At 39.4% G+C, this 26,129-nt stretch overlaps 1 protein-coding gene across 3 annotated transcripts; it reads left to right on the forward strand.

Moving 5' to 3' along the window:
• The first annotated feature begins 1,476 nt into the window (after positions 1–1,476).
• Positions 1,477–24,763, forward strand: SPRYD7 (SPRY domain containing 7). 3 transcript variants are annotated; one of them, XM_036456989.2, is made up of 6 exons: positions 1,481–1,757; positions 2,946–3,103; positions 8,847–8,963; positions 12,953–13,119; positions 17,484–17,586; positions 23,900–24,763. In XM_036456989.2, exons 2-6 carry the CDS (start codon positions 3,061–3,063, stop codon positions 23,995–23,997), a joined length of 528 nt encoding a protein of 175 aa, XP_036312882.1. In that variant the 5' UTR covers positions 1,481–1,757; positions 2,946–3,060; the 3' UTR covers positions 23,998–24,763. The 3 variants fall into 3 exon arrangements, with proteins under 3 accessions (XP_036312883.1, XP_036312882.1, XP_036312881.1); XM_036456988.2 differs by lacking the exon at positions 2,946–3,103 and having other exon boundaries at positions 1,487–1,757; XM_036456990.2 differs by lacking the exons at positions 2,946–3,103; positions 17,484–17,586 and having other exon boundaries at positions 1,477–1,757.
• The last annotated feature ends 1,366 nt before the right edge of the window (positions 24,764–26,129 follow it).

The raw sequence follows: 26,129 nt of genomic DNA on the forward strand, positions 1-26,129 counted from the left end.
AAAGGGCAGAGGGTGAGGTGGGAACCTGGTGGAGGAGAGCAATGGTGGAGGGGGGGGAGGAACATTTGTAATAATATGAACAATAAAAACTTATTAAGAAAATAAATAAAATAACTGTAAAAGACTGTCAAAAAAATCTTTAGCACTGTGCTTTTCAAAAAGAAAGGATAATTCATTTGAAAATAATAACGAAAGAATAATAGAATCCCAGATATAAGAAGGAATAATGTCTGCCGAGATCAAGTATGGCATTCACCTGCCAAGACAGTAAGTCCGTCTTAGGAGTAACGGGTTTTGCTGGCTTCATATGCTGAGTACACTTGAATTGCTACATTGGGGGCAAAGTGCACTGGGCAGTGCTCCAGCAGATTATATTTCTAGCCAGGAAAGATTATGGCAACTCTGCTTGAATAGTAATGGTCAATTCACAGCTATCTAAGAGCTGGATTTCATTGAAGATGCAACTAACTTAAATGACCTGAATGTCTATTATATATTTAATATATGTACTGCTTTAAGTAATATTTCTTTTTAAGAAAAAAAATTTTTTTTATTGATTTCAGAGAGAAAGGTAGAGGGAGAAAGTTATATTGATAGAAATATCAATGATGTAAGAGAATCATTGATCAGCTACCTCCTGCATACCCCCCACTGGGGATCAAGCCCAAAACCTGGGCATGTGCCCTGACCAGGAATGGAACCATGACTCCCTGCTTCATAGGTCAATGCTCAACCACTTTGACATACCAATTGGGCAAGAATTATACTTTAGCCGGAACCGGTTTGGCTCAGTGGATAGAGCGTTGGCCTGAGGACTGAAGGGTCCCAGGTTCGATTGGGGGTCAAGGGCATGTACCTTGGTTTTGGGCACATCCCCAGTAGGGAGTGTGCAGGAGGCAGCTGATCCCATATTTCTAACTCTCTAACCTTCTCCCTTCCTCTCTGTAAAAAAATCCATAAAATATAAAAAAAAAAAATTTTTTTTAAAGTAATAGGCAGAGGGAACAGAGGGCTTCCTGGCAGCCTTCTTGCTGCTTCCAGGGTTCTCTTCCCACTCCTCGGAAACCCCGTTCACGAAGAGGATGCTGGGGGCGGAGGCTCTTCCTTAAGCAAAATTCTCTCAGCCCCGGGCAAGGAGTGGTTACCTCCGGGCTCTTATCAACTCCCACTCCCCCGCTTGATTTGCCTTGGTCCATTTGTCCTTAAAGATAATGTGGACGTGGGAGGTGCGGTGTTAAAAACTGCATTGACGACCCCTCGGTGTTCAGTGGACGCAGACACCCTAGCGCACCCTAAGCACTGGGGCGCACCAGCGAGGCCGTCCCAAGGGAGGAAACCCCGTGCGCAGGCGCCAGCCGTACCCTTTGCACCGCCCTCCGCGGCCCGCCCCGCCCTCCGCGGCCCGCCCCGCCCTCCGCGGCCCGCCCCGCCCTCCGCGGCCCGCCCCGCCCACATTCATTGGCTCTTCTGCCTCCCTAGGCCTTCACCTCAGCCTGCGCTGCGCCCTCCCAGCCTGGGGCGTCGCTGTCCGGCTTCCGCGCCCCACAGGGACACCTCCGGCGCTCGGCGGGCAGGTGGAGAGACGGGGTGAGGGAGGGGGCGCCGCGGTCCGGGAGCGACAGGCAGCGGGGGAGTCAGTGGCCCCTGCGCGATGGCCGCCTCGGTGTTCTGCTGCCTGGGCTGCTGCAGAGACGGCGGGACGGGGCACATTCCTCTGAAGGAGATGCCGGCCGTGCAGCTGGACACGCAGCACATGGGTAAGGCCCCCTTCGCCGGACCCAACCGCCCCCGGGCCCGGCGCCGCTGACAGGTCCGGGCGCAGGGCTCGGGAGGACCACCTGCGGCCCAGCCCCGGGCGCCGCCCCGCTCCTCCCCCCGCGACGCCGCCCCGACTCCGAGGGGTGTCGCGGACTTCACCTCGGCCTGGCTCTGGGTTCGAGGCTGCGCAGCTCCTGTCGCGGGAGGTGGGTGCGTGGCCCTGCCCACTTTCCCCGGGATTTCACCGGAGCCTCCTTCCGAGGGGCGCGCAGGGCGGGGCGGGGCGGGGCGGGGCGGGCCCGCCGTGGATCCGATCTAACCTGACGGAGCGCTCCGCGTCTCCCCCAGCTCCTTCCGCCCTGACAGCCAGCTTTCTCCTCAGCCCGCCGCGTACAGGTGGAAGCTTGATTTCTTGGAAGTGATTTTCCCTTCATCTTCTAAAGTCAAAACGAGGCGAATTGCCGGAGCCCGAAGTCGCATCTCAGACCACACTCTGCCATTTCAGCGAAAACCTTCTCATTACCTTACTCCCTTCCTAGTCACGATGAAAGGTGGTGTCATTTGACTGGACGGGCCTGTTCCCAACAGGTCAGGCTATTGCAAAATAAAATAGCACTTTGCTCCTTTGCATCTATGTTTTCTTCCTCCCAATTTTCAAATGGGCATATAACTTCTTATCTAATGTTCTTCCTCTCTCTCTTGTGGCCTCTGTCACCACATTATTTTTGTTCTTGGACTTTCCCCACGTAGTTCCGTGCTTCTGGAGTTGGGTTCTAGAAGCAGATATTTCCCACCATAATTATGTCAGGGTACTGTCCCTTTTGTGTATTATTGTATTCTACATGTACTTACGCACTTGCGATTTTTCCCACGTCTCCTGTTGGCTAAAAGACATTGCACTGAACTAACAAAGGCAGTTCTTAGGGGCTGGGAACACAGTAAGGATAACCATATGTAGTTCTTGGAACTTAGGATCAAGCAGCTTTAGTTCTTTTTATCTACTGCCAAATTCCTGATTTATTGCAGTTTGCTCTTTGGAGCATTCCTTTTCTCTGATCTCTCCTCTATGAAGAGCTGGTCAGTTGTACTCATTCCACTAACCTTTTCAACATCTGCCCAGCAGTTTCAGTAGAATAATGTCATCTCCGAATTTTCTACCTGCATGGAGAAAACCTTTCTTCCATTAAGTTCAAATTCTTCAATCACAGAAGTCACTGGGTTTTAGAAACTGAATAACATGAAAGAGGAAAGGCATGTTGTGTTAAGAGTACATTTTAAGCATAAATTCATCTGCCATTGAAAATGCAGAAGCACACTGAGCAAGTATGGGTATACCACTATTTGGGTATGAGAAGGGTGGTATTAGATAGCCTAAAGAAGGTGATTGCTTTTTTTTTTTTCTTTAACAAAATAGTCTGTACATTTCACATCCAAATGAATGTTTTCTCTTTCAAAGTTGCCACTTATTTTGGTGATATTGCATTTCAAGATTTTGAATTCCTCTACTGGAATTTTCTGTGGCATAGTTTTTGTAAATGTTTGTATTTTTTTTTTTTTTGCCAGATCTTTTGTGTTAATTATGAATTGGCTTTTTAGTAAGAACTGTCTTCCAAGGTATCTAAGGTAGCTACTTTGAAAAAGGTGCCATATATTTGAAAATGTCCCATGTTTCTTAAAACATACTCTCTTTTAAAAATTTTTATTGTTGAGAATATTACAGATATCCATCTTTATTCCCCTATTACCCCTTCCACCCAGTTCCCAACCTGCCCCCGGCCTGCACCACCCTATTGTCTGTGTCCATGTGCACACAGTTCTTTGGTTAACTTCTTCCCTCCTCCCCCTTTCCTCTGAGATTCGTCAGTCTGTTCCATGTTTCCATGCCTCTGGTTCCACTTTATTTGTCAGTTTATTTTGTTCATTACATTCCACATGTAAGTGAGATAGTGTGATATTTGTCTTTCTCTGACTGGCTTATTTTACTTAGCATAATAATCTCCAGGTCCCTCTGTGCTGTCTTAAGGGTAATAGATCCTTTTTTTACAGCTGCGTAGTATTCCATTGAGTAAATGTCCCACAGCTTTTTTATTCACTCATCTATTGATGGACACTTGGGCTGTTTCCAGATCTTAGTATTGTAAATACCGCTGTCATGAACATAGGGGTGCATATATTCTTTCTGATTGGTGGTTTGGGATTCTAAGGATATATTCCTAGAAGTTGGATCACTGGGTCAAATGGCAGTTCCATTTTTAATTTTTTAAGGAAACTCTACAGTTTTCCATAGTGGCTGCACCAGTCTGCATTCCCACCAGCAGTGCATGAGGGTTCTTTTTTCTCCACATCCTCGCCAGCACTTGTTGTTTGTTGATTTATTGATGGTGGCCATTCTGACAAGGGTGAGGTGATACTTCATTGTCACTTTAATTTGTATCTCTCTGATGATTAGTTATGTTGAGCATTTTTAATAAGCCTCTTTATTAAGGACCATTTGTATATCCTTTTTAGAGGAGTGTCTATTCAGGGCCTCTGCCCATTTTTTAATTGGATTGTTTGCTTCCTTTTATTGAGTTGTATGGGTATTTTATTTACTTTGGAAGTTAACCTCTTATCAGCTGTATCATTGGCAAATATGTTCTTATATACGGTGGGTTTCCTTTTCATTTTAATGTTGGTTTCTTTTGCTGTGCAGAAGCTTTTCAGTTTGAGTAGTCCTATTTGTCCCCCCCCCCCCCCCTTATTTCTCTTGTTCTCCTAGATCAGTGGTCGGCAATAGATCCAAATATCGATACCAACAGTACAACGATTGAAATTTCTTTTGAGAGCCGAATTTTTTAAACTTAAACTTCTTCTAATGCCACTTCTTCAAAATAGACTCTCCTAGGCTGTGGTATTTTGTGGAAGAGCCACACTTAAGGGGCCAAGGAGCCGCATGTGGCTCTCGAGCTGCAGTTTGCTGTCCACGGTCCTAGATGATGTATCAATGAAAATTCTGTTATGTGACATGTCTGAGATTTTGCTGCAAATGTTTGGAGTATTTGGCCTAGATCTGTGAAATATGCCTTTGATATTTTAATAGGGATTGCACTAAATCTATAGATTGCTTTGGGTAGTGTGAACATTTTAATAATGTTAATTTTTCCAATACATAAACACAGTTTATACTTCCACTTGTTTGTATTTCCTCTATCTCTTCTTTCAACATCTTGTAATTTTCTGAGTACAGGCTTTTTATTTTACTTCCCTAGATAAGTTTTTTTGTTGCAATGGTATTGCTATAGATATCTCCCTTCAAAGTTCTCCAGAAGTTTATTTTATATATTTAGGTGCTACTAAATTGAGTGCATATATGTTTACCAGGTTTATATTCTCTTGTTGAATCAATCCCTTTATTATGTAGTGACCTTTGTTTCTTGCTATAACCTTTGTTTTAAAGTTTATTTTGTCAGATATGAGTATTGCTACCCCAGCTTTTTTGTTTGCTTCTATTTGTATGGAATTTTTGTTCCCATTCCTTCACTTTCATCTTGTGTGAGTCTTTTGTCTGAGGTGGGCTCTTGTAGATAACATATATATGGGTCATTTTTCTCATATCCATTCAGTTACCTTATGTCTTTCTATTTTAATCCATTTATATTTAAGGTTATTCTTGATAGGTACTTATTTATTACCATTTTTATTCTTTATGCCTGTGTTCCTCTGTTTCTCTCTATTTCTTCTTCTCCCAACAATCCTGTTAGCATTTCTTGATGTGCTGATGTGATGGTAATGAACCTTTTATTAAAATTAGCCTTTTATTGTCTGGGAAGCTCCTGACTTCCCCTTCAATGTGAATGATAGCTTTGCTGGATACAGTAGTCTTGGTTTCAGATCCTTGCTTTTCATTACTTTGAAGTATTCATGCCATTTCCTTCTGGTCTGTAGTGTTTCTGTTGAGAAATCAGCTGACAGTCTAATGGGAACTGCTTTTTATGTAACTGTCTATCTCTCTCCTGTTGCCCTTAAAATTCTTTCTTTGTCTTTAATGTTTGCTATTTTGATTATGATGTGCTTTGCTGTGGTTCTCTTTGTGTTCATTTTGATGGGATGCTCTGTGCTTCCTGAACTTGTATAACTTTTATCTTTGCCAGGTTAACGAAGTTTTCTATAAATATTTCTTCATATTGGTTCTCTATCCCATGCTTGCTTTCTGATACTCTTATGATACAGATGTTGCTCAGTTTCATGTTGTCCCACAGTTCCCTTACATTGTCCGCATGTGTTTTAAGTAATTTTTCTTTTTGTTGCTGTAATTGAGTGCTTGCCTCTCTTGTACTTAGCTGTTTTTATGGCGATTCTTCCTGTTCTTTTACTTGGGACCTATTACTTTGTTTCCCCATTTTTGCCATTTCTTTGTGTGTGTTTTCTGTGTATCTGATAAGAGTGATGTGTCTCCCTGCCTTGGTGGGGTGGCCTTCTTGTGGAACCCAATGGTGTATTCTCTTTGATCTTTCGAGCTGGGTGCTCTAGGAATAACCTTGTATGGGTTCTGTGTGCTGTCCTCTGGAATTCGGGTCTTAATTGTTGTGTTGATTGGTGGGCTCAGCCCTCAGTCTTGTTGACTGTAAGTCTCAACCCAACCACATCATGCCAACTTTTATACAGGTGCTAAAACAACAACAAAAAGGCAAAGCCAGACCTAACCAAAAACAACATGAAGAGAAACAAAACAATAATAAAAACAACAGCCACATCAAAAAGTCTCTTCAGGTTGATCTGCAGTTCCCTCAGCAGTCAGTGCTGCGTCCCGGTGCCCGCAGTGGTGGACAGATGGTCGAATCTTTGGTCATTTTGGATATTACAGACCCTGGTTTTTTATATATTATGATGTACTCTGACTGTACCGTATTCAAATTGGCCTTGACTTTCTAATTAATAAAACTGTACAAATTACATAGATCCAAATATAGGATATCTTTGTACTAAAAGAAATGGAATACATGTAAATTTCCTAATTATTCACATCACTCCAGCGTGTTTCTTGTATATACTTACCTTTTATATAAAATATCTCATTACTTAGCAGAATGCCTTGGATATAAATGATATTAAAGTTAGAGAATAATACCATGTTCAGAGTTAGACTAGATTCTGTGGTTCTGACAGCAGACTAGATTGTATTGAGGGTCTTCTGATATTTCTATTTACTTAGCACCTTAGGATGGTATCCAAGACAGTAAGTTATCTACTAAAGGAGCTGGACGTTAGAGGGTTTTAGTCTGTATGCCACTCATTTACATAATTCTTTGAAATGTGCTTTACTTAAAATGTGTTTAGTTACAAGTAGTAAAAATTATAACTCAGAGTTGTTTAAACAATGAAGGAAATTTATTGGTACGTTTAGCTGAAAAAAGTACAAAGGCAGCACGAGCTTCGGGAAAGACGCTGCCAAGGACTGGGCTTCTTTTCTCCTCTCCTGGGGGCCAGCTTCCATGATAACGTGCAGCAGCTCCCCGGCCTCCTCATTCAGGCAGCAAGAATGAGGGAGTGTCTTTATCTCTGTTTCTGCAGAAGTCCTGAGACTATCTTTGATTTTAGTGGCTTAGTTCATATAACCATTTTTCACTTAATCACTGTGGCCAAGAAATATGGAATGCATTGATTGACTTAACCTAGGTCAAAGCTGTAACCCTGAAGCCAGAGATTGAGTCAGCTTCCTTGGAACTGTTTTGATCTCCAGAGGGAAGGCTGTAGGGAAACGGAAAACAGATGCTACATGTCCACCGCAAAGTGCTTAGCAGAGCATATTTATTCATTCATTTTTATATTCGTTATTTGCTGAGCATCTGCTAGATGCCAAGCACTACATGGTCTTTACATCCAGGAAGAACTGGGTCCTGGGTGCTCTTCAGTTTAAATTGCTGGAGGCATATTTTGATGCCAGATGTAAATTATTTATAAAGTTACTCAGAATTTGGAGTTTAACATCTATAAATAGAAACAAATGGATTTTTAATAATCATATAATAGCATCTTAGTTTTACCTTATTTAGGAGAGTGTCTGTGATAGTCTGAAATCTTAGAATTGTGATTGTGGTTGAAAAGTTTGCATTTCTATTATGTATTTATCTCAAATAATTTTTGTTTAAACATGAGTTCAATAGTGATTAATGTAATAATTGCCTCCCTGCTAATACCTTTCGTTACTGTGCCCTAATTTCATTAACCCCCTTAAAAGGAGTCCTATATAATTCTAATAGCCAGATCTTCTTGGCTTTTACACTTAATACTGGCCACAGATCTTGGGAGTCACATGCCTCGGTGCTATAGTATATTTCTTACATCTTAGAATTAAATTAAGTCTCTTCATGTTCTCTTATATACATCCTTAATTGAGATTTGGAAAAGAATTGGTATTGAGGTCACACTACAGTTTGTTTGTTTTTTCCCCACAGTCTCATCTATCAAATGTTATTTGAGCTAAACTAAAAATTTCCATGAAAATAAAGTGCTTTTAATGATGTTAAAACCTTTATCATTTATAGTAGCTATCTTATAAACATTTTTAAAATCCATTTTTTAGTGTTACCTATTTCAAGAACAAAGATGTATGTTTCTTTCCATATTCCATATACTCTTCAGTTCTTCCTTGACTAATGCACTATTTATTACTTATTAAATAATCAGCCAGCTTTTAGTAGATTGTTTTAATTCATCTAATTGAATTGAAAATTATACCAATTTACCAGTTTCTAAGTGTTTATGCTTTTATTTAGATTAAGAGATTTAAGAAATCAAATTGGCTAAATATTAAAGAAAGTTTTTTATTTTTTAAGTATTTTAATTATCAGCATAATTCAGTGTTTGGGACTGCCTAATTAAACAAGATTTGTAGCTATCGATACAAATGAATGTTAAATATAAATGTTCTCTCAGGAAAAAAATAGTGAGTTAAATATTTAAGTATTTATCATTATTTCTGTATTTTAAAGTACTTATAGTATACTTTTTTGTTGTTGCCCAAGAGCTAAGAGTGAAACAGAAATTAACCTTGATTGTTGGATAAGAAAATACAAAACTTTACACATTGTCTGCAATTTTTTGTTTAGGAACAGATGTTGTCATTGTAAAAAATGGAAGAAGAATATGTGGAACAGGAGGTTGTTTAGCCAGTGCACCTTTACATCAAAACAAAAGCTACTTTGAATTCAAAATCCAGTCCACAGGTTGGTATAATGGTACTTTACTAGTATAGTCCTAATTGTTCTAAATATTAGGAGTAATTTTCAATATATGAAAAAGATTAATGAGGTAGTAAAAAAGCTCTAAACTCTTACTTAGAAGACCTTTTCTTCCACCTCTTCTTTGTGTGGTTCTGGTTTAATTAGTTAATTTAGTTTAATTAGATTTAGTCTTCATCTCTATAAAGTGGGATTAATGGAGTTGCCCTCCTTTCCCTCTTCACATGAGCTAGAAAGTGTTTTTTTTTTTAATATATTTTTTATTGATTTCTTTTTTTAGAGAGAGTGGAAGCGAGAGGGACAGAGAAATAGAAACATCAATGAGAGAGAAACTTCATTGGTTGACTGCCTCCTGCATGCCCCCCACAAGGTACTGAGCCCACAACTTTGGCATGTACCCTGACAGGGATTCGAACCAGTGGCCTCTTGGTTCCTGGGTCAATGCTCAACAACTGAGCTACACAGGCTGGGCCATGTAAGTGTTTTAACCTGTTAACTGAGTGGGACCTATAAATATGTCAAACGTAAACAATATCAGGAACGGGTAGGACGTATGAATACGTCCTGGACATATATGTTGCACCCTGAGAGGGATGGTATATATTTTTTGTAATCTTTATAATTGTTTGTAAAATTTATAATTTTTTAATTCGATGTTTCCATTTTTTTGTTGGTATTCTTTTGTAATTTTGTATTTTCCTTTGTGCTTTATATATAAATAAATAAATATATATATATATATCATTTATTTTAATTAAGTATAAATTAAAATAAATAATGTGAAATTACGTCCTCTGGGCGTGACGTACTGACACGTCCTAGTGAAAGAGTACGCACCCATTACAGGTTGCGTAATTAAAAAGGGAACTCCCCAGTTAACAGGTTAACAAGAGGATAGATCATTGTGAGGCACTAGCATCATTATTAATACTAGGGGCTCAGTGCATGAAGATTCATGCACGGGGTTGGGGGGGGAGTCCCTCACCCAACCGGCACCCTCTCCAATCTGGGAGCCCTCAAGGGAGCCCTCTCCAATGCAGGAGTTTCTGTCTTTGCAATCAGATGAGCAAATTGTCTGAGACCCCAACCCAGTTTGGTGTGATGCTCACAGAATAATAGAGGCATTTTTTTTCTTTGCTTCATTGATGGAGATTTCCTGGAAGTTTTAGGATATCTTCCCTTTCATTTTCTAGACACTCTGATTTTACTTAAGTCTCTCACCTCTGCGTTCCCTCCACCCCCCACCACAGCAGTAACTTGCTCCAGGCTCACTTTGTCTAGTGTCTAGGACACATGTGTCAAACACAAGGCCCTCGGGCCAAATCCGTCCCACCAGGCCTTGCAATGTGGCCCGCACCGCGCTGTCATCACTGCACTCCGCTGCGTTTCCATCACAATGACAGTTTATGACTGTTCAGTAAACCATTCGGCCCGCGATTTAGGCTGGATTTTAGATTTTGGCCCCTTCTCTGATTGAGTTCGACACCCCTAGTCTAGGAGATCCATCTGCCATCAGGACTATGATTCCCAGCATTCCTGGTGCTCCCCGCTCTCTGGGCTCCCACTTCCGGTCCTGGGGCTGCCACCACAACTACTATTTCCAGAATTCCTGGTGCTCCCCACGCTCTTGGTTTTCCCTTCCTGTTCTGTCTCCACCCTAGAGCCTCCCACTCTGCCAAGTCCTCCAAGCCGCCAGCTCTCCCTCTCTGCTCTCTGTCTGGCAGCTTGGGGAGCTAAGTTCCCCAAGCTGCTCAACTCTCCCGCTCTGCTCTCTGCCTGGCGGCCTGGGGGAAGCCACTGAGTGAGCCACGTCCCCCCAAGGCACCAGCTCTCCTGCTCTGCTCCCCACCCAGCGCCTGTGTATGCAAATTAACCTTCCATCTTTGTTGGGGTAATTTGCATATTCACTCCCGAGTGGCTTTTGGGCGTTGTGGAGGTATAGTGAATTTACATGTTTCTCTTTTATTATATAGGATAATTAATTACTAATTTGCAGCTAGGTGCACCATTTCATTTGGTCAATCATATAAGGTAATAGACTCTTATATTTATTTTAGGATAAAATCAATCTTATGATTCTGAGTTTTTCTCAACTCCTTTTAAGATACCCTGATTCAATATTATCTGAAGCAATCAGCAGATTTAGAATTCCGACAGAAGTCTAAAGTCTGTGCTTTTTAAAAAAAAATTTGTAGAGTTTCTTGAATTCTGTAACAATTTTACATGAATATTATAATAGTTAATAATCAGTTAAGTTGTGGCAGTGTTGAATATGGGGGAATTATTTTATTTATTTTTAAAAGAGAGAGAGAAACATGATTTGTTGTTCCACTTATTTATGCATTCATTGGTTGATTTCTGTATGTGCCCTGACCAGGGATCCAATCTGCAACCCTGGAAGTTTGGGATGGTGCTGTGACCAACTGAGCTCCCACCAGGGCTTTATTATGAAGAAACTTGTAGTGAAATATAGCGGAGTAATATAGGTACAGAATAGGAAAACTAGAGTGGAGTTAATCCCTACTCCTAGTGACTGGCTTGAATGATATAAAACATTCCTCTGGAGATCGTTTTCTAATTAGTTTTAAATACTGATTTTCTTCAGTGCATGAAATTAATATAATCTGTCCTCCATTCCATTCTAGGTTAACTCACTGGCAAAATGTGTCTGTTTACTGTTGTCTTTTGGTATAAGGCTCAAGCAAATACTGATTTAGGCTCAAGCAAATATTTTCTTGTGCCTTAAATCTCACACTAATTTTTATGTGGATTTTCTGTAAAGGATGGTGTCACTAGGATAAATGAGCTATTGGAATTTGTTGCATTGATCTCAATGAAAGCTTGAGACAGTTATGCCAAAATGTAATCGCAACATGCATAGTTCTTTAGCATAAGGAGACTCTGTAACTCTATTTAGAACTGTTGTCCTGTGAAATTCACTGTGTAGCTTCTAAAAAATAACTTTTAGAGAAGAATGAAAAAAGCTCATTTATTTTTTTAACATTTATTCTGTGCTTTACTTACACATTATTTTAGTACTTTCACCATTCCAAGTGCTTTACTTGGATTATCTCAGTATCTGTATATAAAAGCCCAGCGACCATTACCGCAGAACGACCAGAACAACTGGTTGCTATGATGCACACTGACCACCAGGGGGCAGAGGCTCAATGCAGGAGCTGAGCGCCACTTAGCCAGAACCTGGCTGAGAACTCCGGGTTCTCTGCTGGCAAGTGCAGCGGTGGTGGCAGGAGCCTCTCCTGCCTCCATGCAGTGCTAATGAGCGGTGAGCCAAGTGGTAAGGACCGAGCAGGCGGGTGGTAAGAAGAGAGTGCCCTGGATTGGGAGAGAGAGAGCTGTCCAACTGTCGGTTAAACTGCAATCGGACATCCCCCAAAGGGTTCTGGATTGCGAGAGAGCACAGGCCGGGCTGAGGGACCCTCTCTCCATTCACACCCCTCCCCCACCCAATACATGGATTTCATGTATCGGGCCTCTAGTATCTTATAACTTTGTGAGGTAAGTACTGTTGGGGTCCATAATTTATAAGTGAGTATGCAGAGAGGTTAAGCAACTTAACCAAGATGACAGTTACGTCAGGATTTAAACCGAGGTACAACTCCAAGGCCCATTCTCATCTCCTAGGCCACATGTGTCAAACACAAGGCCCGCGGGCCAAATCCGTCCCGCCAGGCCTTGCAATGTGGCCCGCACCGCGCTGTCATCACTGCACTCCGCTGCGTTTCCATCACAATGACAGTTTATGACTGTTCAGTAAACCATTCGGCCCGCGATTTAGGCTGGATTTTAGATTTTGGCCCCTTCTCTGATTGAGTTCGACACCCCTATCCTAGGCTATGCTATGTCTGCAGAGAACCTACCATAACTTGCCAACTACTTTTAAAGGATTTTTAAAAAATAAAAATTCAAAACAATAGTTCATTATATTTTTAGGAATATCATTATATTTTTAGGAATCTGGGGTATTGGTGTTGCAACTCAGAAAGTTAATTTGAATCAGATTCCTCTCGGGCGAGATGTGCACAGTCTGGTGATGAGGAACGATGGAGCGCTGTACCACAACAATGAGGAGAAAAACAGGCTGCCGGCCAACAGCCTTCCACAGGAGGGAGACGTGGTGGTGAGTTTTCTTCAGGAGTTGTCTTCCACTGTATATTGTTAAACTTGAACTGCTTTTGGTATATGTACTTTGCTTGGGAGTTTATGGTTTGGATTCCAAAGCATGGGGTGGCACGTTTTCCAAAGAGAGCACTTAGTGAAGATGCTGCTGCCTTACCCACTGTCTGCTTTCTGCAGTTGTCTCTGGTGAGGGATGTCAGTGTGAGCCCTCACTTCCATTCGGGAGAGTTAATGACGGAGTGGCTGCTGATCAGCATTTCCTGCTTCTCTAACATCAGAGAAGTCTTGGCCCACAATTTTAAAAGTTCACTCACCCAGAGAAGGTATTTTTGCAGCTGGAGATCTCAGAGAAAAATTTAACATTTATTATTTAAATTTTTATGAATTTCTGTTGAAGAGTAACATTTTATCAGGAGTGCTGGTCTTCATTAAACTAAATCTTACTAAATTTTCTTCACTTTTCAAAGAAATGAACTTGAAATTCTAAGGCTTTACTAAAACTTCCCTATTGAAAATATTATCCAAAGATTCCCTCCTGTCTTTTTCAGATACATCCTCTCAGATGCTGTTATCCAAGAACCTGCACACTGAGTGCAGGCTGTTAGCTACTGATTGAGAACAGAGTTCTCGGTTATCCTTTACCCAAAGTGCCTTAGACACAGAACTGTGAGTTCCTGGCTCTGGTACCAAGCTGAAAGGAATCTCTAAATAATTAGGGAAAGTTTCTAATAATAAGATAACACAGACAAGGTAAATTCAGGTAATTGAGTTAAAGAAATACACAGTATTTTGGAGAAAATGAAGAAAGATGTGGAAAGATTTTTAATTACGGTCTGATCTCTTTTCTGCAATTCAAAAAATATAAAGAACACTTGGTTTTTAAATAGGTAAATTTTTGAAGTGTTTTCCCCCTGAGATTGACGAAAGAAAAAAGAAGGTGAAAGACAAACTTTTTAAAAATCTGCTTTTCTCTCTCCTTTTGAATAGTTGGTTCTGTATTATAGATCATTGACAGGTGTTCATGATATGGAATATTGTTACTCAAATGGTTATTTCTTGAAAGAGAATCTCGAAGTCAAGTGTGTTATTCTTGCCTTCCTATTTCATTCATTGAGATGACTGATACCAGATTTTCGAAGGCCATTTTTTCTGTCAGCATGATTAAAACTAGACATTGACTTTCATGCCCATTTAATAAAAGGAGGACTAAAAAAGATGAAATAAATGCAGAATCAAGAAAATAAGACATTACCCTAACACATTGATTTTATCCTCCTAGTTCAAACACTTGAGAACAAATTTCATCAAATTGCTCACAATGGCGCAGGAAAAGTAGAATGGATTATAAGCCAGAAAAAACATTCTCATATATGTAGAATTTCAGTTTATACTATTCTCTGAGGAGAGATCAAGAAAAATAAGCTTTCAACATTTAACCAATGATTATATTCATACAATAATCATACAATAACAATGACCTACTACAGCATGCCTGAAACAGTTTATGCTAATTTTCCCTTTTTTAAGAAGTTTTGAAAAGTGTAACATTCTAAAATGGCATTTTAAATTTAATTTTAGAGAAGTTTGGTAAAAATTCTATGCAATAGTAAGAGCAAATACTTATCTAGCATTTCTTATGAGACAGTCACTGTTTTAAGTGCCTGTCAGGGATTAAATTGTTTAATCCTCATAATGATCCTATGAAATAGGTAGTATTGTTATCACCATTTTACAGATTAGGAGAAGTTAAGTAACTTCTTGTACAAGGTGATTCTAGGTTATAATACAGATAGTTTAATATGAGCCTGTTCGCTAAACCTGCAAACAATTATTGATAAATGCACCATTATGTCAAAATCAAACCTAATTTTTAGACATGTAAAAGGACAGGTTAAGTTGGAAAATATTTGAACCAAATGCTGCTGATGGGGGGGAGGGGAGGGTCCTCACATGCTTCTTCACTTGTTTAGCATTGGGGTGTATTGGGATGTTGCCCTTATGCTGTAGGTTATGCTGCCACCAGGTGGTGGAGGGTGCCTGGATCACCACCTGATCTGAACTGCTAGATTTCCTGTAGTCCTCTAAATCAAGCATGTCAAACTCAAAGGCTAACAGGGGTCAGATAAGCAAAGTTTAAGTTTATATGGGCTGCAAAAAAACAAAAACTTCAATTTTTATAGAAACATAGGTTTATTTCGATAGAGACATGCTGAATATAAAGGGCTGAGATAAATGAGTAATCAACATAAAATAATAGAACATTTTAATAAAATTATTTTTTTCTTGAACATTAACTTACCAGACACTGAATAACTGCACAAATTAATAAACGTAATGCAAATAAACCTATTTTTCTTGTTCTCTGAAAGCAAAATATTTCCTGTTGCACACACCAAACAAGTCAGTACAAGACTAATGACATGGCAGTCGGCTGCTAAAATATTCACTGCTAGTATTAGTGGAGAGAAATGGTGTGCCTGCGAGTAAGATGCATAAGGGGAATGAATGAAACACGATTATAGTAATCAGTCATTAGCAAACATTATAACTCGGTATTAATTACTTATAATAGGATTTTGTAAAAATTAAGTTATGAAATCTTTATTAAAATGTTTCTTACATACTGCTATATTGGCTGGGCCACAGAAATATTCCTTGTGGGCCACAAGTTTGACATGCTTGGTCTAAAGAGTGTTAACACTGCTTTTTATGTAATTACCAGAGGCCCCATGCATGAAATTCGTGCACTGGTAGGGTTCCCAGCGGCTGCTGGCCAGGTAGTCCTTCCCTTCCCCCAGCCGGCCCTGCCCCCTGGTTGAACTCCTGGAAGAACTTCTGGACAATTTGCAAACTACACTTTTATTATATAGGATTTTTTTAAAAAAGTGAAACAGGCCTTTTCATTAAAAAAGCTAATCCCAATTATCAATTTTTTATTATATTTAAACTAGAGGCCCGGTGCATGAAAATTAGTACATGGGGGTGGGGGAAGGGGGTGTGGTTCCCTCAGCCAGGCCTGTGCCCTCTCGCAATCCGGGACCCCTCGGGATGCCCACCTGCCAGTATAGGCCTGTTCCCAATGGGGAGCGGGCCTAAGCCATTAGGTGGACATCCTTAGTGCTGCTGTGGAGGTGGGAGAGGCTCCTGCCATCACTGCTGCACTGGCCAGCCATGAGCCTGTTTCTGGCAGAGCGGCACTCCCCCTGTGGAAGCGCACTGACCACCAGGGGCAGCTCCTGCTTTAAGCGTGTGCCCCCTGGTGGTCAGTGCATGTCATAGTAACCAGACATTGCCAGTGGTTCTGTCATTAGGGTCCATTTGCATATTACTCTTTTATTATATAGGATGCCTAAACTGAAATGAAACAAAGGTAACTTGTTTATTTTTCTCAGTATTCCTTAACTTTTAATAAATCATTGTTTAACCTTGGTTTTGCTATAATTTGAAGAAAATATTTCATAGCCTTTAACACCATGACTTATCTGAACCTTTGCTGTCTTAACCAGAAAGTGAGGGAGTAAAGACTAGATCTCTGAGATCTTTTTCTATCTCTAAAAAGCTTTTAAATTGGTACAATTTATCCACAGTCAAAAGTGGTTGCTTCTTGGTCTGTTATGGTTTCTCTGTTGAAAAATCTCTGCTGTCTAGTGTTACCGTATTTTTCGGACCATAAGACGCACTTTTTTTCCCCCAGAAGTGGGGAGAAAAAGTCCCTGCGTCTTATGGTCCAAATATAGCCTACACATATATTTTTTAAAAAAAGTTTTTTTACTTGCCCGGCTCTGTGTGGTCTCTGTGTGCTTGCCCGGCTCTAAAACGGTTCTAAATGCTGCTGTTTACTTTACAGGGTTGATTACATGTGTTTATGACTGTGATGTTGGGTTTTAATGCACATAAAATATTTTAGGACACTATTTGTTTCAGAATCTTTTTTTCTTCATTTCCCTTCTCTAAAAACTGGTGCGTCTTATGGTCCAGAGCGTCTTATGGTCCGAAAAATACGGTAATTTTTGCAAAGAAAGCTCTCTTTCTGTCATCAGTAACTACTATGCAAAGTTTTAAAGAGTGTTTTAAAAGTTTAAAATTATATGCAAATTAAAAATAAGTATTCCAAAACCATTCTGCATAGGTTAAAATCCCATCCCTGCCACTTTACAGCTGTGCAGTGTTAGGAAAATTATTTAAACTTGGTGTGCTTTAGCTACTTCATCTGTAACATAGAGATGATAATTTCTGTCTTGTGAAAAGTAAATGAGTAAATATGAAGTGCCTAGAATAGTGCTTGGTATCTGAGTGTTTTCCAGCATTTTAGTAATAATTGTTATTTATATTTTTATCATTTTTAATATTTTCTTTTGTTCCTAGGGTATTACATATGACCATGTAGAATTAAATGTATATTTGAATGGAAAAAACATGCATTGTCCAGCATCAGGTATACGAGGGACAGTGTATCCAGTTGTTTATGGTAAGCTAAAGTATTTCTAAATATATGTTAACTTTTGCTAAGGACTTTTTATAGGAAATATATTCAGTAGGATAAGGAAAGTTTTTATTCCCCCCAAAAATGTGTGTAAGTATTATAGTTTCTGTATAAGTGTGTCCTGCAAGAATTGGGGTACTTAAGATATAACCCCACTTAATTACTTTAATTTTTATAATGGAAAATATTAAGCATGTTAAGAAATAAAGAGAATAATATAATGAACCCACCACCTATCTTCAAACATTTATTGTAGTCCATTAGATTTCATCTAACCCCAAAACTCCTATTGTTTTTCATCTCTCTCTTCATTATTTTGAGACAAAAGCCAAAAATATTAGGTATTTCTCTTTTTTAAAAAAATAGCCAGAATGCTTTTATCACTCTATTCTGCTTTATTTTTTTATATTATCAACTTTAAATCAACAGGTGCACGGTTTTAGTAGATCTAAGAACATTTTATCATTTAACTACCTTATTTAAGTTCTTAGAATTGAGCCACAATGAAAGCTAATTATTAACTTTTTTGCAGTAATTTCCTAGAAGATTAGCAATGTTAGTGTGGACATACTGTTTTGGATGTCAGAAAAATAATAACAGAAATAAATATTTAAGAATATGATAATAACTGTCAGATCCTGTGCTTTAGCTTTTAATTAAATTTTTTTTTAGTATTCCTTTCTCATAAATTACTTTTCAGTTATTTTACCTTCTGTATCTTTGCATGTAAAAGTGTTTTTTTGTTTTATCTTTTAAAATCTCACCTGAGGCCGAAGCCGGTTTGGCTCAATGGATAGAGCGTCGGCTTGGGGACTAAAAGGTCCCGGGTTCGATTCTGGTCAAGGGCATGTAACTTGGTTTCGGGCATATGCCCAGTAGGGGGTGTGCAAGAGGCAGCTGATCGATGACTCTCATCAGTGTTTCTAACTCTCTATCTCTCTCCCTTCCTCTCTGTACAAAATCAATAAAATATATTTAAAAATAAATAAATAAATAAAAATAAAATAAAATCTCACCTGAGGAAATGTTTATTGATTTTAGAGAGAAAGAGAGAGAAAAACATTGATGTGAGAAAAACACCTATTGGTTGTTTCCAGGAGCCCTGACTGGGAGCTGATCCCGCAGGTTTTTAGTGCATAGGCTGGCGTTCCAGCCGAGCCGCCCAGCCAGGGCAAAGGTGTACTTTTAAACTCTGTGTAGGTTAGTTTTCTTTCTATAGTGGGTACACCAGTGGCCGGCAAACTGGCTCCTGAGCCACATGCTGCTCGCAAGTCGCAGTTTGCCGCTCTGTTGACTAATGAGTTTGCCGACCACTGCTAGAGAAAAACACACAAAAAATTTTTAATAATGTACTAATGTCTTTAACCTGAAGTCGAAGCTTCTGGGTAAGGGAAATGCCTTACACACTGGCCAGCAAACTGATTAGTCAGCAGAGCGACAACCCGCGGCTCACTAGCCACATGTGGCTCACATGCTGCAGTTTGCCGACCGCTGGGATACACCTAAAAGCAATTCCTTTATGGAAATGTAGTTTAATATTAAAAATCATTAGCCTGAGAAATGCAATAAATATCAGTAGAATGACTAAATTATATAAATGAGTAGTAAATAAAATTATTATTATAAATTGTATCTGTGATTCAGCATTATCTTTAATATACCGTATTTTCCGGCATATAAAACGACTTTTGAAACGGAAAAAAAGTCAACCGAAAATCTGGGGCAAAAGACCAAAATTGCACAAAAATTACCTGCAGATCTTGACGGCAAAGTAAGTCTTTTCTTTGAAGTGGGGGTTAGTCTTACACAGCGAATATAGGCCTAAACCTATGTTTTAACTGTAAAATTAGGGGGTTCGTCTTATACGCCGGAAAATACGGTAATAAAATTGTAGGTAACAAATTATATATAGTAAGTTATGTTTTATAAATTGGAATTGACAAATCAGTGCAATTAAGTCAAATATTTTAGTAGTCTGATACTATCCTATCTAATAAAAGAGAAACATGTAAATTGACCGTACCTCTGCTATGCTAGCAGACAATAGGAGTGAGTATGCAAATTAACCCAACCAAGATGGTGAGGCCCATAGCGGCCATGTGGTGCTGGGGCTTCTGGGGCAGATCGGAGACACAAACCCGCAGGGAGGCCAGCACCCAGCAGCCTCAAGCCCCGCCACCGTGGACCTGGGGCTGGGGAGGGCGAATTGGAGATACAAACCCGCAGGCCTGGCACCCAGCAGCCCCAAGGCCCGAGGCGGAGGCGCTGGGGCTGCTAGGGGGGTTGGGGGGCAGCAGAGACACAAACCTGCAAGAAACTTGTGGAAAGGGAGATAAACTATCATAACTTTATCTCCCTTTCCACAAGATGAGAAAAATGCCCCTGGTTTATATAGTGATGTAGCCCATACCTTTCTACAAGCACAGGGTATGTTATGCCCACTCCCAGGAAGGTCTGGTCAGAATACCGTCTCCAGAATAATGCTACTGTGGCAAGTCATCTAAGAAAGGAAATAAGCTTTTGTTAGGTTCATTCTGAAAGTCAGAGAACATGCCACCCTAACATATGCTGTGTTGGTATATTGATGATCTTGAGCTGCAGATGCTTGAAAAACAGCAAATACGTGCAGAGGATTTCACTGAAGTCTCCTAATCTGCCTAAAATCGGACCCCCCAAAAGGAGCTTAAATGTCATAGGTTCCATTGAAGGGAGAAGTGTCATCAGGCAGAGAAGACTGACTCCTGTCACAGGACAGGAGAGTAGAAGTTGACATCACACCCAAACTTTGTTACAAACTATTTCCCCCAACCCCAATTTGTCTTTCCTAAAAATCATTTACTCTGCTCTAAGAGGCCTGCATCTCCCGCCCTCTTTCCCTAGGAAGAAGGTATTTAAATCTGCATTCTAAGCCACCTTGAGGAGTTACTCCTTTTTCCCTGGGATCTCCCACATATACACAAGATACACATGTTAATGAACTTTTGTGTTTCTCTTCATGATCTGTCTTTCATTACAAGGGCCTCCGCTAGGAACTCAGAAAGGTAGAGGAAAACTATTTTTCCTCCTCCATAATTCTATCTCGGGAAATCAAGTCCCCAGCTGAACAATGAGGTTGGCTTAAGTACCAAGCAGTCCTGGCTGATGGGAGGGAAGCTTCTAGGGAGAAATCAATGATATTGTCATCAAAGTGGGATGGAGGGTTGCTGGTGGGAGTTTAAACTGGTTCATCATTTTTGGAGGATGATTTGGCAAATTTGATAGAAATATTCAAGGTACATCCAAGAGTCTTCTAGGAATTTCATCTGCTGAGATAAAGCACAAGCTCATAAGCCCTGGTCAGAACCCAGGATGCTACTGCGAACTCTCCTTCCACGATAGGAAAACCTGGGAACAACCTGCACAGGACAAGGTGGCATCTATATTAATAAAAGGTTAATATGCTAATTATACTGAACAGCTCCCGACGACCTACTGGAAGTCCTTCTGGACATCCTTCCCGATAAAGCCATGTTGGCAGGGCCAAGGCAGAGGAGGTTAGAGGCGATCAGGCATGCAGGGGAGAGCAGTTCGGGTAAACAGGCTATCAGGGGAGAACACTTAGGGGGATCAGGCTGACAGGCATGTGAGCGGTGAGGAGCCAGAGGTCCTGAGGGGTCCCAGGTTGGAGAGAGTGCAGGCCAAGCTGAGGGGACCCCCTTCTTGTGCACAAATTTCGTGCACCGAGCCTCTAGCCACATATACCTAACTGTAGAACTTAAGTTTCCTTACCCTTTGTCCTCCATCCCATTCCTAATTCTAGATCAGTCCAGCCATTCATTTTGTCTGTTCTTACATTCAATCTATGGGGAGAGAAAAACTGTATATAACACTGAAGAAAATTGTCATTGCAAAGTTGACTCCCAGTGTAATCTAAGCTCTCAATATTTTTGGCAGTTCCTTTACATCTCTAAACACCCCAGACCTTCATTATGCTTCTTGAATTTCCCTGCTAAATTCTCTGCAGATGACCTTACCCTCTACTTTATAAAGGAACACGCCATCAAGATGACCTTCCCTCCCTGCCCTCCTGAAGCTTTTCTGGATCTACTCCAATCTTGCCTCCTTTCATCCCTTCTCAGAGGAAGTGGTGCCCTTCATGTTCTGAAAACTCATTCTGTAATCTAGACTTAAAACTCCCCAACTCTGGGACTTCACTTTTTCAGCTCTTCATCTGTATCTCATGTCATCAACCTTTCTCTTCAATGCCTATAAGCATTCTGAATCATTGTCATATGAAAGACTCTTTCTTAAACTCTACCTACCCCCCACTAGCCCCATGTTTATCCTTCTCAACATGGCTACATTTTTTATAGAATGGCCTATACCACTGTCTTTATTGTATCACTCATTTGTTCTTCAATCCAGTTTGGCTGCCTTTACTACCACTTCACTGAAACCATTCTTGTTAAAATCACTTATGACTTCAAGAATGTCAAATCCAGTACTTAACTTTTTTTCAGTATTTATTATGAAATATAAAATATTCAGTAATGTCATTAAATATATCTGTGCAATTTGACAAGAGCTATAAAGTGATAATCCATGACATTACCATAGTCAAGAAAACCAACGTATTTATCACCCTTAAAAGTTTCCTCCTGCTCCCTTATAATCCTTCCTGCTCCTCCTCATTGCAGCCCCAACCAGGCAACCAGTGATCTGCTTTCTGTCACTATAGATTATCTTGCATTTTTAGAGTATTACTAGAGGCCCAGTGCACGGAATTTGTGCGTGGGGGTGGGAGAGGAGGAGGGGTTCCTGCACCCTCTCCAATCTGGGAGCCCTCAGCAATGTCCTACTAATGGATTGGGCCCGCTCCCCATGGTTCTCTGCTCTCTTCGGGGCCTGCCTGCTCCACACCATGGCGATGGGCAAGCAGGCCCTGCTGGGTGCCCCAACCAGGCAACCGCTGATCTGCTTTCTGTCACTAGAGCTTATCTTGCATTTTTAGAGTATTATATAAACAGAATTATTCAGGTTTTTGTTTTTTGTTTTTTGTTTTTTTTGTTTTTTTTTTTGTCTGGCTTCGTTCACTCAGCATAATTATTTTAAGATTGATTTGTGTTATAGTGTTAATACTTCAACTTTGTTTGTTTATTGCCAAATATTCGATAGTATAGTTCATTATGTGGAAGTATCACACTTTGTGTTTCCTTTCATCTTTTAACTGTTATTTAGGTTATTTGTAGTTTTTGACTATTAAAAATAAAAGCTGTTACAGCCCTGGCCAGCGTGGGTGTGGGTTTGGTTCTTGGTCAGAGCACACACCTATGATGTGGGTTCGATCACCAGTCAGGTTACATACAGGTGGCAACCCATGGATGTCTCTTTCTCCCTCTCTGCCTCTTCGTCTCTTTCCTCTCTCCCTCTCTTCTCTTCTCCTCTCTCTCTCCCTCTCTCTGCCCCTTCTCTTTAAAATGAATGAGCATGTTCTCAGGTGAGGATTGAAAAAATAAAATAAAGCTTTGTAAATATTCATGTATAAGTCTTTATATAGCTATATGCATTCATTTATTTTGAGTAAATGCTGGTAAAAACATGTACATGCTAAATAAGGCCTGTAAACTAGTTAACAGTATTTTATCAATGTCAGTTTTCTGGATTTAATATTGTACTGTAGTTATATAAGATGTTACCTCTGGGGGCTTTATATTATTTTTGCAACTTCCTGTGAAGCTATATATTTTTTCAAAATGAAACTTTAAAACAATGTTAATTGTAGAAGGTTTAGAAAATACAAATTGGCAAATAAGGAAAAATTAAAATTACTCCTAGTCTGCCCTGGCCAGTGTGGTTCATTTGGTTAGGAGTCATTCTGTTCACCAACAGGTCGCCAGTTCAATTCCCAGTCAGGGCATGTGCCTAGGTTGCAGATTTGATCCCTGGTAGACAACCGATCAATGTTTTTCTCTCTCTCCTTCTCCTTTCCTCTCTCTCTCTCTCAAATAAATAAATAAACAAACAAACAAACAAACAAATAAAATAATCTTTTAAAAAAATTACCCATACTCACACCCTTTAGGGATAATTATTAATAATATTTTGATGTATAGCATTTCAGTATTTTTGATATATTTTGTTTTTTGTCGTGGTTATTTTTACCCAATAGGATCATGTTTTGTAACCTGGACAGTAGATGTGTTTATTCTTTTTGTCTATTGATATTATGGTTATTCTGGAAACAGTTTATTTTATAATTATGTATTCATACAGATTAAGGTGTTTTCTTCTAATTTATTTTGTCTTTTTCTGTCTCTAGTTGATGACAGTGCAATTTTGGATTGCCAGTTCAGTGAATTTTATCATACTCCTCCACCTGGTTTTGAAAAAATACTATTTGAACAGCAGATCTTCTGAATGTATTTGTTTTTGAAAGTTGTACTTCTGCACTGTTAAAAGTGTTTACCATTTAATAAAGCTTTACCTGACTTATAGATGAAAATATATTATTAAAAATATGCTTGTTAATATTGTTTCAGGAACCAATGTATTCAATATATCACCCCAAAATTGTGATTTAAAGTACTTACGTTTTGTGATATGAAATCAGCATTTTGGGCAGTTTATTTAATTCTTATTTAAGTAAATATAACTCTGGGTGTGATTTACAGTATTAAGTTGAAATATGTATATATATATTTAAAAGGGAATCTGTCTTATATAAATTATTTGTTTTGATAGAGATGTAGAGTTGAGTGGGTTTTTGTCATTCTGAAGTTTAGAGCTCATTAACTTTTAAGTTTGCAGTCTAATAATTTTATGTTTCATATTCTTTTTTATAAAGTATAACGGTGACAGATTTATATTATTGGCAACTTCACTTTTAGCAACTTACTTACTGAGATGTATCATTTTCTTAAAATTTAAATTGCCTAGTTTGTTTGTATGTCTATGCTTTTGATTTGCTTTGTGAAAGAAGATAAGTATTCTAGTATTGAAGACCATTATGCTGTGTTACTTCAATTCCAGAGTAAGCAGTGGTGACTGATGATATATACTGGCAGACACTTAGAATAGTGGGATGCTTTAAACTTAAATGTAAATGAGATTATTCTTTTAGGAACTTTTATTTAAATGTGTATTTTTTTCTGTAAGGAATAATAAAATAATAGTAATTAATGAATATTTAGTACTATATATCTCCTCAAGCGAGTTTTTCATTCTCTCTGAGCCCAGATACCCCATTTACAAAAGAGATAATCATATTTTTTATAACATTTATAACTAGTTAAATAAGGTAATATATGTAAAACACTTTAATCATCATAGGCACTTAATGAATGTAACTTGCTTGTTGACTCTAACAGTGATTTTCACAGTGTGGTCCTCAGACCAAAAGTTTTAGCATCACCTGGGAAATTGTTGGAAATTCACATTCTCAGGCCCCACTCACTGAATCTGAAACTACTGGGGATAGTGCCCAGGAATCTGAGCAGCCCTTTTTAATACTAAAGGATTTTAAGGATTTTAATACTAAAGTTTGAGAACCACTGCTCAAGAGAGAATTCTCTGAGAATTATTGTCTATAAATTTTCTAAGGATTTAAGATAAACTATTTTTGACTTGTAGACAAAAGAATGCTGTACAGTATTTATTTTTTGCTTATTTGGTAGACAAACACATGATATTGTGCTTTGAAAAAATTGATTTACTTGATTAACATTAACATAAATCCCAAATTTTACCTCTGAAGGTTGTTCATATTGAAAATAATAAAATAATCCTATCTAATAAAAGAGTAATATGCAAATTAACCATCACTACTGCCCACAGGGGGCTGCTGACCCCTGCGTAATGAGGAGCCCAACCTGACGGCAACTCGTGCTGCAGGAGCCTAGTGAGATCCTACTCCTCCTTCCTCCAGCGTCCCTATGGTACTCTCTACTAACAACACTCGGCACCATGTCATGAGGCAAAGGACAAGTATTTACAGGACCCAGCTCCATTATCTCATAGCAGGCAATGGAAAATGAATTTAGATCTGAGAGGCAATAAATTGATAACTGACACAGCCCACCCTTTCAGCTATCCAACTTCCATATATGTCCTTTTACACACATTGCAACTTTTGTAAAATAGCAAAACAACTTTATATTTCTATGTAACAATGCACAAGGCATCCTTACAAGTAAAGAAATTTTCACTCTTTCCCCAAAATGAGAGTTAAGGTCCGAGTAGTCACTATATCCATCACTGGTTATATTAATTAATCTTCAAATTTATCACAATTCTGTTTACTATTCTACTATCCTAAGGACTAAGTTATAAAGTTTACCTCCAGCAACTTACATATAAAGTAAAAAATGGAACGAGGAAAGAGATGAATAAAAGGTTTGGCATCTACAATATATACGTATAAAAAGCCAAGCGGCCAGCATGACAGAACTAGAACAACCAGTCACTATGACACGCACTGTGGCAGCCAACTGGACTGATTAAGGCCCAATCAGCCCCCCACAACCTCTCACGGCCCCTTCCCCCAGCTGGCC

The sequence above is a fragment of the Pipistrellus kuhlii genome, unplaced genomic scaffold (genome assembly GCF_014108245.1).
Source record: "Pipistrellus kuhlii isolate mPipKuh1 unplaced genomic scaffold, mPipKuh1.p scaffold_m20_p_3, whole genome shotgun sequence".
NCBI classification, from domain to species: Eukaryota; Metazoa; Chordata; class Mammalia; order Chiroptera; family Vespertilionidae; genus Pipistrellus; species Pipistrellus kuhlii.

Bases quoted from the DNA above. Each gene is read 5' to 3' on its own strand.
- SPRYD7 (XM_036456988.2), top strand. From the start codon at position 1,652: ATGGCCGCCTCGGTGTTCTGCTGCCTGGGCTGCTGCAGAGACGGCGGG. The intron at 1,758-8,846 runs GTAAGGCCCCCT...TTTTTTGTTTAG, and splicing joins GCTGGACACGCAGCACATGG to GAACAGATGTTGTCATTGTA. The intron at 8,964-12,952 runs GTTGGTATAATG...TTATATTTTTAG, and splicing joins ATTCAAAATCCAGTCCACAG to GAATCTGGGGTATTGGTGTT.